The following is an 18828-nucleotide window of genomic DNA, read 5'->3' as shown; positions in this document are numbered from 1 at the left end:
TGGGATCTTTATCAACTTTCATGTGCTGGGAGATTTCATAATTAATATATTTCACAAGTTAAAAGCCTATCAAAATGTGTTAGCTTTTATATCTAAAATGATTTCCCCCCTCCAAAATCCTACATAATGTTAAAAGTAGGCTTTTAGTATTCAAGCTAATAACAAATAAGATAGCTGTCTAAAATTTTAAACCAAACATTTCTTCTTACATTCATTTAGCTTTTTTACTTTATATGCTCAACTATTTAAAATTTTTCCAGACTGTCGAGCTTTTACTGTAAATAAAAAAAAGTAGATCATTTTCAATAAAAGAACCCATTTTATAGGAATTCAAGAGAAACTTCACATAAAATTATAGTAATAAAAACCTAATTTTTGACATATTATTTTTTTTTCATTCTGGATTAATGTTTAAGATTAATTACTATAGTTTCTTTTATGTATATGTGTATTAATTTGCATTCAAGAATTCAAATAGACTTAAGACAAATCAACACAGTTATTTCAGGTTTTTAACACTTAATAAAAGAATAAATTATTTAAACTTCTACTTTGAAAATGATTTCAGAGGAAAATTACATTTGATTTAAGTATTCAAGTGGATTACTGGTCTGTTCAGAAGTTATTAAAAATATTCTGTTTTTTTCTATAATCCTTAATCTTATTTGAGCAGAAGTGAGAACAATGCTGTTCTAAAGGATGTAATGCTGTTAAGAAAATCTTCTAACTGTCACACATGTAACTGAAAATAGAAGAAATTTTTTGTAGTCACAAAAAAATCAAAGACATAACAAGACTATAATGAACTGTAAAATACGAAACAATTGCACAAATTTTTTATTTACAAATATATACATATAGAATTAAATTAAAATATTCTTTACATTTGCATATATCATGGACATGAATGACAGTTTTCTACAGACAACAGATCAGAACATAATAACACTGTAATTACCTTCAAAAATGAATATACAAAATAATATGAAGCATTTAGCTTCAGCTTTAGTTAATTCATGAACGATTCATAGATTGGAAACAGAAAGTAATTAATTTGAATTATCATGTAAATTCTGACCAGTCATTACTATCACATATTTCAAAGCAATTTTTGTATTGAACATCTTTTTTCTTTACACGGTCTTGTAAAAATTAAGCACACTGCCATAAATTTGAATAACACAAATGCTTAAGGCTTGATTAATCTAGATTTCACATAAAAATAGTCAGTTAGGTTAATCGAGTATTATCACACAACTGAAGAAAATATGTTTATATCTCTATCTGCTTACTTCATGTTTAGTATGCTTGAAAAAAATTAATCTTGTAAGCTTTACAAACAAGGCTTAATACAGGATGTGACATTTCCTTACTTATATGATTGCTTTGTACTTTTAATGAAGTAATCCAAAGCAGCAATGGGCGATAACAGTCACTCCTATGGAAAGGCATTTTGCAGCTTTATAAAGTGATTAGAATTAATCTGACTTGAATTCTTGTGAATGTCTAATGGGAAATTGTCCCACTTATGAATTTAAACAAAAAACTGGAATGTGATTAAATATTTATGAACTACTGTAAATTTCATCAACGAAATTCTCATAGACACTCGCATAACCAGAATTTACATTACAGGCTTAAGCTTTTGTAAAGCAGTGTATACATATTTCATCAACAGATAACATTAATGCCTTAAAAACTAATATGTAAAGCAAAATAAGAGTTTACAATTAAAATTCAACCTCCCCCCCCCAAAAAAAAAAGAAATGGCTCATGACAATGAAAAATAAATGAGACTACTGCTAATAATTAAAAAAAAAAAAAAAAAAAAAAAGAGAGAGAGAATTCAACTGCAGAGCAGTAGACTGTTTTCAGAATATACTAAGTTACAGAAAAGACTAGTAATAGCTCATGATTAATTAAGATAAGATTGGCACTCCATGAAAATAAAAAACAAGCAATCCATTACCGTGACATTATAGTGTTGTTCAGAAAGTAATTTAATTTTTTTTCCTGTGGAACAAATGAAACCCATCAAGCTCTGATATAAAACCAAGTCGTCTCACATTATCATAAATGGTTGAATTATACAAATGTAATCTTTTAGCAACTTTAAATACTGTTATTTGGTAGTGTCACTTCCATCACTACTTTTATTTTGTCTTCACCAGCTTCAACTGGCATTTCAGAATGTGGAACTTCTTCAGTATCAAACTTTTATGAACCTGTTTTGACACTGGCATTAGGTCAACACCCTTTCTCCATACACATGACACATTTTTTTTCTTGCTTCAAAAGCACTCTTATCTTTCAAATAATTAAAAAGCAAGCTGTATTAAAAATGTTGTTTTAACTTTTTGAATTTGATGAGATACATATACACACAATTAAAAAAATCTGATGTGTACACCACGACTTTCTTGTACGGAATATTAAATTATGCGCATTTTTTCTTGCATTTTATTTAAACTTATTAGATTGAATTAAACCTACTTCGCCAACAGCGCATAAACGACAATAGAATAAATGCATTCTTTAAAATTCATTTTGTTTACCATAGCGATACTCTGGCGCTAGATTTACTTAACAGTATTATATTTCATTCATATTATAACTCAGAATGCACAAAATGTATATCATTTAAAGAATTATCTAATCGTTGCCACATGTTCTATTCAAATACACTATAAATCACTATATAATAAAGCTAGAACTATGTATAAAAGAAATTAAGCAAATAAAACAAAAAAGAAACAGTTTTTCACAGACGATTGAATATTTCTCATTTAATTAATTCAGTTCTTACTTCGCGAGAAGGCAAAAAGACATAAAAACTCAAAATATCTATATTAAAAATTACGAAGTAAAACTCAAACACTTATTTCCTCGAAAAAATTCCAGAAAGAATTAAGCATGATTTAATTGGCAATAATAAATGAATGCGTTATCTTTGTTGTTGCAAAGCTAAGTTTCTCTAGATTGGCAACAAATCCACTAGTCTCCTGTTTCAAATGTAAACATCAATGGCCGCCATTAAAACAGGCTTAGCGGCAATTAAACAACTTTAAAATTGCTGATAATTCTAAAAATATTGCACACAGATTTACTAAAGGCATAAAATCCTTAACCGGAAAATAAAAACAATATAATTCAATCATTTTTAAAGAAAAAAATGTACAATTTACAAACATATAAGAGTAAAGAAACTGAGATCACTGAGCCGGATAACAGAGTGGATATATATATAAATATATTTATATACGTTTGGTGCGGCCGATTGCAACCAAAATATGAGGTGCACATCTACATGTTATAGCAGTCCTATATACAAAATTTCAACATTCTGAGGCAACTCGTTTTTGAGTTACGCGAGATACGTTCGTACAGACGCCACGAAAAATTAATTCTCTTCAGAATTAATTTTAAAGCAGTTTTATAATTTTTTTGAAGGAAAAGAGTATTTTATTCTGTCCTTACATACAGATATCACGCAAAAACATCATTAAATTGCATTCGATAGCGGTCAAAATGGATATTTTTGTTGAAATATGCTGCCTGAAACGTTTCGCGATTACAATACTTCCTTTTTACTTCGTACAAGGAAGTTAAAAGACAAATTCAAACAAAATTTTTTACAAAAAAGTTTTGAAATGCCAGCTGCCAACATATAACAATATGGTTTAGAATGATGTTGGCTGGTTAAAAGTAAAACTTAATCCCTGTGGTGGTTAAAAAAATTACTCTCTGAACAACTCTATAAAGAACTTTGAACTGCAAAATAACAGACTTACCTGTTTAAAGCCATGGATAGTTAAGGTTAAAATAACACACCGAACAAATATTAATTTAGAAGTCAAACAACAAAAATCAGTATTATATTTACATGGGTAGTTACAAAAAAAAAAAAAAAATTTCTGCTTTGGTATCACAATTTAGAAATAAGAAACTCATTATTTTACACCATATTTTTATTGCAAATGCATTCACCATGTGCTAAAACCATTAAAATAGTCACAAATGCACTAAAAATGTACATATTTCTTTATACTAAATGTACCTTTACAAATTAAGATGATGTAACACTCAAAGTATTGCCAATAAGCATTCTTCTGTGTCGAGTTCTTTTATGACGATTAAGAGAATTTCTATGTCTAAATACTTTCAGACAGGATTCACACTGATGAGGGCGTTCTCCTGTGTGTATAAGCATATGAACACTTAAATTGCCCTTCATAGAGAACATTTTCCCACATACCATACATACATATTTTTCATCCATCATATATGTCTGCATTCTAGTTCCAGTATATGTATTGTAATAAACTGGTGGTTCACAGTCATTTTCCATGTTCCTAGAGAAATCTGTAAAATAAAATGATTTTCAGATATATTTTGAAATCTGCAAAATGTTTTTTTATAATTTTACAGCAACTGCCATACTAGCACAAATATAAGAATGTTTTGAAAATGCACTGAAATCCTGCCTGCCATTACATGCAATCCAGCATTAAATACATATATAAAGAAATTTATCTTGGCCCTAAATTTTTACATTGAAAGAAAATATATTTCCTTAGTTTTTACCTTCCTTTTAGGATAAATTTAGCATGTTAAGCTCAGATTTATATGACTCCTTGCACCTTTTCTTTTAAAACACCTTACAAAATGCAAGGTTTTCATACGTGAAGACATTTATATTCAAGCTAGTACAGACTTGTAAAACTTACAATACAATGTCAAAATATTCATATTTTTGTCATATAAATGTACTTTTAATAAAATATGAGACTGAAAAAGAAAATACTAACTTAAAATATACATAAATATATTGTCTAATTAAAAACTTTGTCATAGCACGATTATGAATGATAATTAAATATATATACACATAATACAGGCATTCAAATGAAATAGAATTATACTTTTTTATTATGCAATAACAAATAATATAACGTATATGAAAAAATGAAAAATATTTTTTTAATTATTATATTTTAGCAGAAAGATAAAAAAATGGAAATAAATTATATAACATTTACTAACCAATAACATGAGTGTATATGAATACATTGTATCTATTAAAACCATAACAATAATGCAGAAAAGTAATACATCTAAAAGAACATTTATCTATTCTTTCTTTGCTATTGAGAATACTTTTCAAATTCAGAATAAATACTGAACTTTTATATATCTACAGAATATGGTAAATACACTGGTGGACAAAATTAAGAGAGAGATGGCAGTGAAAATGTGCCTAGTATGGTGCGTGGCTGCTTCTGACAGACAGATAGCATGTACAAGGAGTAGCCATGCTGCTAACAATAGAATTCAGGAGAGCTCATGGAAGTTGCAACCACTCCTTCACCGCAGCAGTTTTTAACTCCTGAATGGTTCTGGGTGGGGGTTGGCATATTACAATAGCCCTCCCAAGAGCATTCCAAGCACTTTCACTAGGATTATGGTCAGATTAGGCTGGCCAATCCATTCGGTGAATATCCTCGCTTTCTAGATAGTTATCAACCAGGTGGGCCCTATGTGATCGCGCCTTGTTATCCATAAAAATGAATTTAGGGCCAACAGCACCCAAGAAAAGTTGCACATAGGGCTCTAAGATCTCATGTCTGTATCTCTTGCCATTCACAGGACTTGTATTAAAAACATGGAGCAGTGTTACAGGTATCTTGCATGATCCCTGCCCCAACAATCACTCCTCCACTACCATATCGGTCCCTTTCCATGCTGTTGCTGGGCTGGTATCAGGTCCCAGGTTCCTTCCATATCAATAACTGTCAAGAATCAGGTTGTAGACTTAATCTACACTCATCTGTGAAGAGAACATTGAAGCTTTCTCCACATTGGTGTTGTATGCAACTTTGTAAATGCTCTCTATTGTAGGAGAGAATGATTGCGATGTAAATAGTGGGCTTTCTTGCATACAGTCCTTCTTCGGAGCCTTCTGGCAAATGTGTTCCTTAGAAAAGTTATTCCTGTGGCAGTAGCAAGGTCACACTACAATTATGTAGCTGCAGATGTCCTCTGGCGCTTGGCTGAAAGTACCAAATACTGGTCGTCACTGGTTGTTGTGGCTCTCAGGCAATCTTGTCCTGGTCTTCTGAATACTCTCCCAGTGTGTTTAAACTGATTCCACAAATCAGAGATGACACTTGGTATTACATGCAGTTCTCTTGCATCCTGAGATTGGGACTGCCCTGCCTCAAGCCTATCCACGATTCTCCATCTCATACCTTTGTCTATTGTTATTGCAGAGTGGAATGAGCTGGGTGTGGATTTTAAACCTCCTGCTGGTGTAGGGATACCCACATTAATACATAAACTCATCTCAGTGACACCAGCACCACAGTAACATTATACAGCAACCAACTGTCTAGATTTTATGTGGTATTTTACGAGAAATGTGGGAAAATGATTTTCCATCTCTTAATTTTGTCCACCAACGTACATGCACTTAGAAAACATGAAACACTCATACTTCAAATTATTTAAAAAACCTATTAGATCATTAATATTTTAACTATATTTCTTCATTAAATTCTGTAAACTACAATTTTTCTCAAATATATTATATATTTCCAGACGCATATGATTTTTTATCTCTCCTTCAAAGCAGGACTTCTCCAGCTAAGGGTTATGATGCTTTTACAGATCATGTAAATGTTACTCGAAGCATGTTTGAATAATGAACTGAGTTTTTATGTATACAAATTCAATTATGTATTACTTAACATAGATCTTGTAAAATGCTACTCGCTAAATTTTTCTTGAATATATTTCTTTAGATTTTTAAAAGCAATCTATTACAAAACTGTAAACTGACAAAAAATTACAAATATTACACAGCAATTTATGATAAAATATCTCAAGTGTAAAGAATCATAAAAAATTGTATCTGATAAAAGCAAGTCATAAGTAAAAGAAGTGAAAAGTCCTGTTTAGAAGAACTGTCGACAGAAAATCCAAAATTTTATTATGATTTATTAAACATGAAAAACTGCATAATGTAAGTCATTCCATTTTCTATACAATTACTTCATATCCATAAAATATTATAAAATGAATGCATCTAAAAAATCTAGATAAACTAAATAATTTATTAATATTTAAAAATATTACAATTTACTAAATTGTATGTAAATGCAACAAAACAAAAATAAAATCACTAAGTGAATACTTAAAATGCAAGATATACATTTAGTCTTAAATTTCAACAAACATAACTATATTTATTCTGTTAGTTAACTACAAATATTTGTTAAGTTCATTTTTTATTATTAGGACTACACAGCTAGTTTATATGATAAATATTCACAAATTCATAATTTCAGCAGTTAAAAGTTGAAAAATAAGGCAGCAGTATTCTTCATAATTTGTTAATATGCAAATTTCATTCAAATTTATTATGTATTTTTACCAATATTGCTTATTTTGAGAATTTCCAACTAAATAATGATACTTTAAATATAAATGCACATAATAAGTAATACTAATATAAACAAAATATTTAGACATGGAATAAATATAGGTTGAAAACACAGAATGATTTGATAATAATGTTTACAATATCAATGGATATCGATGAATAAGAAATTTTTCATGCAAATAATTTTTATGTAGAACAATTAAACGCAAACGAAAAAAGTATTATACAATAAATAAAATTTAAAACAAAAGTCTGAACATTATGGCATTCATGTTTCATGTTTGTCAACATACATTAAAAATCTAATATTTAAATTCTTACATAACCTAAGTAAGGTCATATACCATATTTTTTTAACATTATTATTTACTAAATAGGTTCTGGAAGAAATTTAATTTTTCAGTTTCAGAATGATGAACAGTATGTTACTTTCATATCCTGTAAAGAGAAGTCAAATTTAATACCACAAACAGATTGGGATACATTTTTAAGCAAAAGATATTTATCATATTATTTGCTGCTTTACACAGTAATTTTTAACATAAATTGCTATCTTATATATGCATATACATATTGCTAGATCTGTTTCTTCATTTAACAACACATTTAACAAGATCCACATGACTTAGTAAGTTAAACACTAGAGATAGAAACATTTAGTTTGTATCAGACATGAATATGGACAATAAAATAATTAACATGAATCTTATACAATATGAAAAATAAAATAGTTAACATGGATCCTGCATGATATGAACAATAAAACAATTATACTATTATGAGCAAATATTGGTTTAAAGTTATGCTTGAAAATGTATACGTGTCCAGGAGGCAGGGAGCACTGCTGGTACAATATTCAAGAAGTTTGATGTAATTTTATGGGGAAAAACATTTGTGCTATTTCTCACCAAAAGATGATAAAAGATATATATATAACACAAAAAATATGTAGATCAAAATATTAACTTTAATTTTTAATAGTAACTTAACAACTTAACTCTCCATTTTAATTTGGCTATTCCCTCTTTCTGTTTTAAAAATAGTAATTGCTCTAAGCTACATCACAAATCACTCTAAACTGCATCATTTCAAAATTAATCCATGTCATATGATTCTTATACAATACTCATGATGCAAATACTTACACAAAGCTTCAACCAAACACTATTTCAAATTCAGAAATCAAAATTTAATATTAACCAATGTGGACAAATCTGAACTAAATCATTTTGAATGAAGCTTTCATCTTGAATATGTCAAATTCTCTCCCTCACTTTGTCAACTAGTTAATGCCTGCATTTCTGACTGTCTTTATTATATATCAAAAATCTATAAGATTACAATGTAGTTCTTCAAGGTCAGACACACTTATTATACCAGTTTATTACAATGTTAAGAGTAAAAATGTTTGTCATTGAAAATACAGAAATATTAGACTGACCATGATAGTAAGCTTTGCTGTTTACATATAGAGCTTTTAATTAAATGATTTACAATATTATCTGCTAGGAAAAAGTAGATTACAATTTATTGTAATTATAAAACTTAATAAAGAGGAAATATCTGGAAAATGAAGAGTTTTAACTATTGCATTTATAAAACTTAGTAATAGCTGTCACTTAATTCGGGAGAAAAAAAATCGTTTAAAAAATATAAAAATTATATAAAAAGTAGTAAAAACTAATTTAATTATTGTTCATTCCATAGAAAAAGGCCGACTTTTCAAGGGAATTAACCCTTTTCAATAGAATAACCAACAACTGTTGAGATTAGATCATGTTTCCCCCTTCTCATGTATTTGAATGAAATTCAATACATTCCAAATAAATATTTCAATTTAATAAATTCAATTTATTTTCAAATATAAGAAAGAAATTCCCTTACGGTCAACTAACCCTTCTCGATAGAATCACCAACTGCCGAGATATGACTGTGTTTCATTTTTCTTGCACAGTTCATCAGACTAACATAGTCCAAATAAATATTGATTTAAAACCATTAAATTGTTTCATATATTTGAAAATAAATTGAATTAATGAAATTAAATTGAATTTCATTCAGATATATGAGACAGACAAAAAAGGATCAGATCTCAAAAACCGTTCGTTTAATTCTATGAAAAGGGCTAATACCTCTTGCAAAGTTACCCTTTTTTCATGGAAAACACAATAATTAAATTCACTTTTATTACTTTTTATATTTTCTAAATAATTTTTCTTCTGAATTAAACGACATTTATTAATGTATATTCTGGCACATAACACACACCTATATGATTACATGTCTTAAAGTTTACAAATATTTGGTGTATAATGCGTACCCTTTTCTTAATGAAGAAATCTGAAAGATACATGTGCAATGCTCTTATCTTTTTAGGTCACTAAATCGAAGATTTGTCCTATCCTTTCGAACAATGATATACTAAATTGATGAGCAATAAAGGGAACAATAGGTGTGTGGGTGTACGGAAGTAAATATTCCTGCAAAGAGAATGGATTGTATCCAATGCATGCAACCAAAGGAATGCTATTGTAGGGTTTTGAGAAGAGGGGGGTATAATTTGGAGTAAGCATGCACTTTCAACCTGAATGAATTTGGAATTAGAATTAGGAGTTAGATGATTTTCTTTCTCATTTGTCATTTGAAGCCATGATTTTGAAATGAAAAATCGAAGACTTTGGTAAATTGCATTTACCGTAATTTCCGGAAGAAAGGCCGAATCAGCATAAACGGCGCACTCGAGAAAAATGGCGGGAAAAAAATTAAAATTACACAGAAACGCCGCAATAGATTAAATTGCGCGTGACATCGTCATGGGCCGTATAGATGCAAAAACTCAGTCCTGATATCTGACATACCAGTTAAGAAAAATGCATGAAATGAAACCATAACTCAAAAATAAATTAAAGGTAAGAAATGTATAGCTTCTGTGCCGTTTAGAGACATTTTAAAAAATTTTCCGCTCCCTTCTTACTTAAAAACTATCCAACAAGTACTTGTACCCAAACTGATGGGATCTGTATTTGGCAGAATGCCAAGAAAAATACATTCATGCTGAAGGGAAAATACATCAGAGTTCGTTATTGGGAGGCGAGGCAGGTGGAGTCGTGTCCCCCTTTGAAAAAAATTGCAGAGGAGAGAGATTATTCAAACTGATGAGAATGTTGATTTGAAAGGGGGAAGAATGTTATTGTTCTGAGATCTGGTTTAGGGTGAATAAGGCATGTAGGTCTGTTCAAGGGAAAAAATGTAAACAAAATAACGTTCGCAAAAAGCAACTGAGTGGTCTTTTATGTGGGAACAGCACCAGTCTATGCACAATTACAAGGCCATCCAAACTATGTACAATGACCATTATAAGGAATATTTTATTTTTAGTGCACCAAAACGCCGCATGGGTAGAAACACCGCACCCGCTGAAAATTTAAGTTTTAAACACGTAAACGCCATGGTGTTTCTTCCGGAAATTACGGTACTTCAGTTGAAATGCAGTTGATCTAGTGTTCCTTTTAATAGTAAATATGGCTCCTGCGAAAATAAGCAAAAAAAAAAAAAAAAGAAGTTTGGGTTTCAAATGCAAAGCTAATCATTTTACGAAAGAAAATGGAAATCGTGCAGCAGCAAGGATGATTGGTGTTGGTGAAAGCTAGACACGTTAGTGGAAGAAAAATGACCACAATAATTATGGCCAAGTATAAAAATGCGTTGCATAAAGAAGTAATAAAATGGCCTATCCTAGAAGAAAGTGTTGCAAACTGGATCCTAGAAAATCACCAGAATGGATTAGCTGTAACAAGAAACGGTGTAAATGGGCAAAAAAAAAAAAAAAAAAAAATATGTGAAAGTGAAAATTTTAAAGCAACTTTGAGCTGGTGTAGTCAATTTATGCCATGGAATAATTTAGTTCTACGAGAAAAAACAAAAGTTTCGCAAAGGCTTTTGAAAGATTTGGATAATAAATTGATTAGTTTCCAGAAGTAGTTGTTGACCTACAAAGGCAAAAAAATATTATCGTCACATATTGGAAATATAGATGAAATTCCAGTAATGTTTAATATGATAGGAAATAAAAACAACTGATGTGAAAGGAACAAAAATAGTTCACATAACAATAACACATCATGAAAAATCTCACCTCACCATAGTGTTTTCCTTCTTAGCTGATGGTACAAAATTAAAACCTATAGTTACATTTAAATGAAATATGATGCCGAAATGCAATTTCCCAATTGGAGTTTTATGTTCATGAGAAAGGATGTATGAACAAAAACAGCATGAGACTGTTGAGCACACTGTTAGATAAGAAACTGTTGAGCACGATGTCAGATAAGAAATGTTTGGGAAAAGCATTCTGTTACAATAAGGAATCCAGGAAGTCTTTTAGTATGTTCAGATCCCATCTAATGGATTATATGAAGAAATTGTTGAAAGAGCGTAATACAGACATGGCACTTATTCCAGGCAGATTAACAACATTAGTTCAGCCTTTAAATGTGTGTATCAATTAACCATTTATAGACTACTTCTGGTTGACTGTTTGATAATAAAATCTAATTTGTTTATAAATTTTATGACTCAATTATAAACACTATTCATTTTATACTATTCCACAGAATGGACAATGATAACTATACGTGCTGATGTACACATTCTTCCTCATGCTTAGATCTGAAAATATTGCATCAATTGTATAATGTTTTGGATTCACAAATCAATGACTTAACAATTTCAAAATTTTTAAGCAGCATATCTTTAAAATTTCTGAGACAGTGTTAAGTATTGCTATAATTTTTTTTTCTGTTTTTTTATCAGTTTATGGTACAACTGTTCAATTTTCTTAGTCAGAAGTTGGTCAAGTCTGTCAGTCTGAAGTTGGTCCGCTTATACTGACCACAACTTCTTTGTTCGTCTTTTAACTTTATTTAAATTTTATTAACTATGATAATTTTTTTGTACTTATGCCACATAAAATTCAACAACAAAATCTTGAAAATCAGCATTTTTTTTATATATTCACTGTATTATTTCTTTAACAACAATATACAGCAATAACAAAGCATCTTTATCTTGGTGAAAGCATCTTTATTTGAAAAGTGATTCGACATAAAAGCGAAATGCGTACAAAATCGAGAATTGAGGGTAATACATTTAATTGCTTCATTACAAGACCTCATTTTGATAATGAGTTTATTCTCACTCCAATTAGCATAATTCCAAGTATATATTTAATGCTTATAAATGTAATATATATTTGACTATAGTTTTTTTATTAAAAACTTTAAGTGAAGCACGAGTTCCACTTGTACAATTTTACCCAAAATCTAATCAAGTCTTTATATGACCACAGAAATTTTAAATACAAAAAATACAGATTTTTGTAAATGTTATCACAGACAAAAAAATTGTCACACACACAGACATACCGATATCACACCAAAAATAGTAAAAATGTGTTGTGTAGATTCTAATTCATGCTTATGCATTGAAAACTCTATCAGATATTTGAAATGAAATCTACTTCCTATCCTCATGTATAGATTCGTGAGAGGTAGTAAAATAATCTCACCCTTTTAAATTATCTGGCATAATTCTTCCTTTTTATTTTTCTGAATGCTTGACAAGCACATTTTTTATGAGAAATCCTGTTAAACACTTTTTTCATTGACCAACTATTTCACAGTCCTGACTTAACGTGATTAAATCAGTCAGGGCCACTGCGGCCGCACTAAGTAGCAGAATTTAAAGGCTGCAAAATTTTTAGAATTCACAGGAATACCAAGCAGAAAAATTCTGGAATGGTTAAAAGTTTCAGAATTTATGGGAGGTACTAGGCAGCAGAATTTAGAAACATCAAAATTTTTAACCAAAATTTATGATCTGCTAAGGTTACACTGGGTGGCAAAATGCCTAGCATTAGCTCTGAACCAGTTCAGAGCCATAAGCACAGCATTATTTATTGGTAGAGATAGCATGTTGAATATAGGTGGTAAACTTCTTGATTTCAGACTCAATACCGTCTTCATTGCTGATTCTGGGATTTCCACAAAATGTTATTTGAAATGATTTTTTCCAGTATTGTGTACCAATACTTCTGCCCAGTGAAAGTAAGTAACTATTTATGTTGATTTCAAGAGTGATGGGATTATGGTGAGTTGAGAGAGCTGGAAATAACAGAAATTTGGCAATTATAGTTGAGGTTGTTGGATAAAAAAAGTAAATAATAGAAGAACTATTATAGCTGAAATGCGTAGGTTGATCAGCGGCATGAATGGTATAATTTTTGTTTTGAATCATGCTAAAATTTTTTTATCCTTTTCTATTGCTAGCTTCTTGATTCCAGCATTGATGCTTAGTGTTAAAATCTCCTCCAATTAAAGCAGGTGAGTTAAAATCCAGTAGCCGTTCAATTTTAGAAATGGTTGGACTATTATTAGGAGGTATATAGATATTAGAGATAATGAATTTTTTTTACACAGTGTGAATTTTGATAGTATTGCTTTCAAAAGAGGTAGAAAATTTTTGTTACAGTTGATGTTGGATGCTCCTTTTAAAAAAAGTGATGATTCCACCACCACATCTGGTTTCTCAATCCTCATGATAAGTAGAATAGTTAGCATAAAGCACTTTTAGATTTCAAATGCGTTTTCTGTATAAGAATTACATTAGGTTCGAGTTCCAGAAGATCACCAAATTCGTCTTTTTTGTTAAATAGGCCATTAGCATTCCATGAAAGAATTTTGATGTTCCTCAGATTAATACAATTAATAATTTTGTCAAGAATGCCCACAATTGCGCCTATTTTGTCTATAGGCGAGATTTGTTTTTTCATAGTTTTGAGGCTTTCTATAACAGTCCATATTGTTTTTAATGAACCCGAATTAAGTAATTCTGAAAAAGTGGAGCTTGTGGTTGGGTTCTTAGTATTTTCAGGCTCTGGAGAACACATTTCTTTGTTGAGAGGTGGAAAGTTGTTGTCTTGTAAATTCCAAGGATTTTTTGGTTGGTGAATTGCTGGGTATGAACTTCTGGTTGGTTTGTTGTGGTCTGGCTGGACACTGGGAGAAGTTAGTTGGATATGAGCCACCACAATGACAGCAAGTGGCAGGCTTATCTTTGTCAAGTGGGCAGTTTTTAGGTTCATGATTTCTACAATGCACACAAACCCAGTCATAAGTACATAAAAGTGAGCTGTAGAAGTATTGCTGGCAACAATAACATTGTGGAAGACAGGTCTCCATTTTAAGGTTTCAGCAGTGACAATCATATATCTGATGTGCTTGATGTGATAAATGTTTCTTGATGCTTCAGTCTTAGGAAGATGAAGTAAGAAACCTTTCTGTTTCTCATGATTGTGATATGATTAATGGCAAAGCCTTGGTTTGTTAGTTGGTGTTTATGGTCACTGGTAGGCTTCTGATTATGATTTTAATCACTTTTTCTACAGGCAGAAGAAATGTATGGGCTTTAAGATGCGTTTCTTCTATGACTTTGTGAATAAAGTGGCGAGTCAGCATCAGGGGGTTCAATTTGTAGTCTGTATCCTTCAAAGCAGCCTTGCAAATGAATTTCTCGTGAGACCTCTGACTGCAGTCGACGCTGCGGCTTGGACAGAACACGTAACGACTTATACTTGCCGGGAAGCAGGCACAGCAGCTGTAATCCAAATGTAGAACGGCAGATGTGATGCTGATATCCAGATGTATAAAGGCAGGTGTGCGTTGAATCAACCAGAAGGAGGAAGCGAAGCAAAGCAAACAGTAATCTATACCAGGAACAGCAGATGAGACGAAAACAATCTTCTTCTACGACAGCACAAGCTCGAATCTGTACAACATAGAGATGTACTAAAAGCTTCAACTGACATGGTAGAAATCAGAAAGATTTCTTGTTTCTGTGATTCCTGTTTGCACAGTTTCCAAAATTTTCTCCAATTGTGTGAAATCATCAATCTTTACAACACCCTGTTTCAAGGAATATTTTAAGGGGATTGATGCGGCACTGATTTTTCAGAAATATAAGGAGAGGCAAAAAATAATAATAAGATGAAAATGTTAATAAGAAATGGAAAAGAAATATCCATGACCTTGGAATTGTCACATGAATGAAATCAATAGTGTATTGAAATGAGGGACATTGAGAGAGATAGTGAATTTAGCAATGGACTAAAAAAAAGCACTTCTAGTCTCATAAAATAATATCTATATAATACATTCTTCTGAGCATTATGTTGAGTTATACAAAATTGTTTAAAGTAAACATTCATTACAAAAAATAATAAAAAAAGGTGACTTAGCTACAAATACTACACATGCGAAACAGCTACTAATTGTATTGCAGCATTCATCAAGCCACTACAAATGTGAACAACTCATAAACATATTCATTCTCTTAAAAATATTAACTTTTATGTCTGTTCTTACTGTGGTAAAAATATATTTCAGGGTGCCTTTTGGCAATTGGCCAGCAAGGCATAATTTCAAGATAGCCATTACACAAAACCAAAATAACAACTCAAAGAATTGGACAAACTTGGTGTCCATGTACACATTGATCTATTTTCACTTAAAAAAAAAAAAAAAAATCAAGAGAATGATGGCATCATATAATGTTAAAACAAAGTTACTCATCACCAAAACTGAACAAAATTTGTAATTAGTGTAAATTTTAGAACTGTTGTAACATTTTATATAAAGTCAGGTACAAAAATAATAAGATAATTGCTAGAAAACTCTTACAAGACTTACAAATCCATATCACATCATATCTGAAACAGTTTCTTACACTCTACTGAAGATGCAACTTCAATTGAAACAAAATTGAAAATCATCATGTATGATCACCTTCAACTGGTCCATCATGACTTTCAAGATATCATCCACACTTTCATAATAATGGCCTCTCAGATGAAATTTTAGTTTGGGGAAGAAAGAAATTAAGAAACTGAGAACAGATATATAGACTGTACATATTTTGTTTCTGTAAAAATGAGAAAAATTAGAAACACACATAACAAATTATCACATTATGACATGAAAATTATCATATGAGATAATTTATGAAATCATACTCTTATCACTGCTCTCACCACATCTTAAAATAAGCAACAGATGTATTTAATACCATTTGCAGTTCATTCAAATGAATGCAGAATAACCAAACAGATAAAGTATACTACATAATAATTCAATACATTATGCACGACTCATTGTTTTCTAAATGTATAGCCCACCAACAGTTGTGCAGTAAAATTGTTCAACTCTGGCAGTTCCGACCTGGATTAAATTCCAGAAAAATGGGCTGGATGCATGGGTGTTTTCGTGGTTGCCCCCATGTGTAATGTGCATACCAGCCAGTTTCTTTTAGAACCACCTCCACAATGGCATTCCTCTCCTCAGGCAGACAGCCCTATTGTGCTTTGATATAATCAACCAAACATAAATTTTCTATATCTGCATAATGCAATAGGAGTCAATTCCCCTTAAAAATTTCTGTTTAAAGACATCTCTCGGTTAATCTTCGGATTATGGTAACTTGGCGATTTTTTGGCGACCAACCCTGCTAGTTTTTTTTTTTTTTTTTTTTTTTTTTTTTTGGACGCCATTTTGTTTTCACAAAAAGGCATTTTTTTTTTTTTTTAACTCAACATTGTTTTTCAACAATCTGCTAGCCGAATTACGCTTATGCTAGAACTTTTATGGAGCAAAAGTGATTAATCATGATGAAGATTAGGTGCGAAATTGGGAGAAAGTGCAGAATTGAACACTGCTTGCAGCATTTTTAAGAATTGCACACACACGGTATCATCCATGTACACGTCGACCAATTTTCACTTAAGAAAACATCCCAGAATTGGACAAAAATGGTATTGCGCACACTCTTGACTTTATCCATGTACACTGCTAAAGTCCTAGCTAGTAACCTTTATCGCCTTACCAAAATGTCACCAAACTACCAGTTACCATATTCTAAAGATTAGCACATATTTCTTAAGGCAGATAGTATTTCAGTGTTAAGATAGAGAGAAATCGATAAAAAGTTTAAAATTTGATAGAATTTTCCCCAAGCATGAACTTGATTTTTAACATTTCAGAAGGTATTTAGTATGAAACTATTTCGTTCGAGTATATTTAAGGGTGTCCCTTGGATTATTGCTAAGTTGTTGTTTCATTTATGGTAGACCTGAGTAGTTGAATGCTATAGAAACCCTATTATGATTAATTGGTTGCATGATTGTGGTAAATTTGTATGATGGAAAAAGCTTTGTAAGGGCTTGCGCACAACATGTTGGTTAGGAAGTACATAGGTTATTTTCACGGTAAAGTGGCAGGATTAATTTGAATTTCCGTACAATTTGGAAAAGGGAAAAAAGCATTAACTAGTGTATAAATGAAAGGTTTACTTAGTAGCCATTATAAGTGCCTTGTTTGTACGAAGGAAATGTGTATGGTCGAAAGTCAGAGGATACAGGCACTATGGAGAATATTTTTTACTCTTGTGAATTTATGTGGCGACACTAGTATACAGATTCTAGTTCAGATAATTTTAGGAAGTTTTTGGATGCTGTTAAGGAATTTTGTTTGACTGAAGACATGGAAATTTCTACATAAGGTAAGTGAATATTTCCTTTGTGTAGTGCTAAGATGAATTTCTTTTTTATGTCATTTCATTGTTTTATTTAAAATGCAGTTTATTGAGATATATTTTTTGTTCGGCTGTAGTGCAGAATTGGCTGCTCCTTTGATTTTATGTGAAAATAGATCAATGTGTACATGAACTAAGTCAAGGGAGTGCACGATGCCAAGTTTGTGCAATTATCCAATGTTTTTTTAAGTGAAAATACGTCGACGTATACATAAATACCGAGTTTGTGCAACTCTTTTACTTGTTATTTTGGCTTTGTGCAGTGCCGATTTTTGGCATATCCATATACAGCCAAAAATTGCCAAGGGGGACCTGTAAATATATTTTTAACAACTATTTTTTTTTCATATAAAAAAATTCTGAGTGCTGCTTAAAAAGGAATATCTGATTCTCTCAGAATGTAAATAAGCCAACATCAATCTAAAATTGGATTTCACTTAAAAGTATAAGATCAAGTTAGATACCTATAATTAATATTTACTTCTACTTTAGTCAGTTATTAGATTGCACAATCACTTAAAATACTGAGCTTATTATTTATACCTAACAGTTTATATAGTATTATTTATTTATCATTATATTTGTAAATTTTATCCTATTACAAATAGCTTACACATTAAAAAAGCATGCAATTAAGTAAATTTACACAGTTTTAGATAAAACAATCATACATTAAGAAATCCATTCTAAAAATTGTTACTGAAATGAATTCATAGATTGCTAATTAAAAAAAATGCTTAATTCAG

The 18828-nt window shown here is 30.8% G+C and overlaps 1 protein-coding gene across 2 annotated transcripts in view; it reads right to left on the bottom strand.

Annotated features, from left to right (window-relative positions):
- Positions 1-821: 821 nt before the first annotated feature.
- The window catches only part of LOC118204406 (putative transcription factor Ken), a 44465-nt gene continuing 26458 nt past the window's right edge, over positions 822-18828 (bottom strand). Inside the window, exons 2-4 of one of the 2 annotated variants that reach the window (XM_085818207.1) lie at positions 16186-16417; positions 7786-7879; positions 822-4362 (exon numbers count right to left, since the gene is read on the bottom strand). In XM_085818207.1, the coding sequence (XP_085674333.1) occupies positions 4067-4362; positions 7786-7801 (312 nt within the window). In that variant the 5' untranslated portion in view covers positions 7802-7879; positions 16186-16417 and the 3' untranslated portion in view covers positions 822-4066. The remainder of the gene's footprint in view (positions 4363-7785; positions 7880-16185; positions 16418-18828) is intronic. The other variant, XM_085818208.1, reaches the window with a different exon arrangement.

Source organism: Stegodyphus dumicola, chromosome 6 (assembly GCF_044657685.1).
Source record: "Stegodyphus dumicola isolate Sdum_Otavi_A_Nest chromosome 6, ASM4465768v1".
Lineage (NCBI taxonomy): Eukaryota > Metazoa > Arthropoda > Arachnida > Araneae > Eresidae > Stegodyphus > Stegodyphus dumicola.
This window is presented reverse-complemented; position numbering and strand designations above follow the sequence as displayed.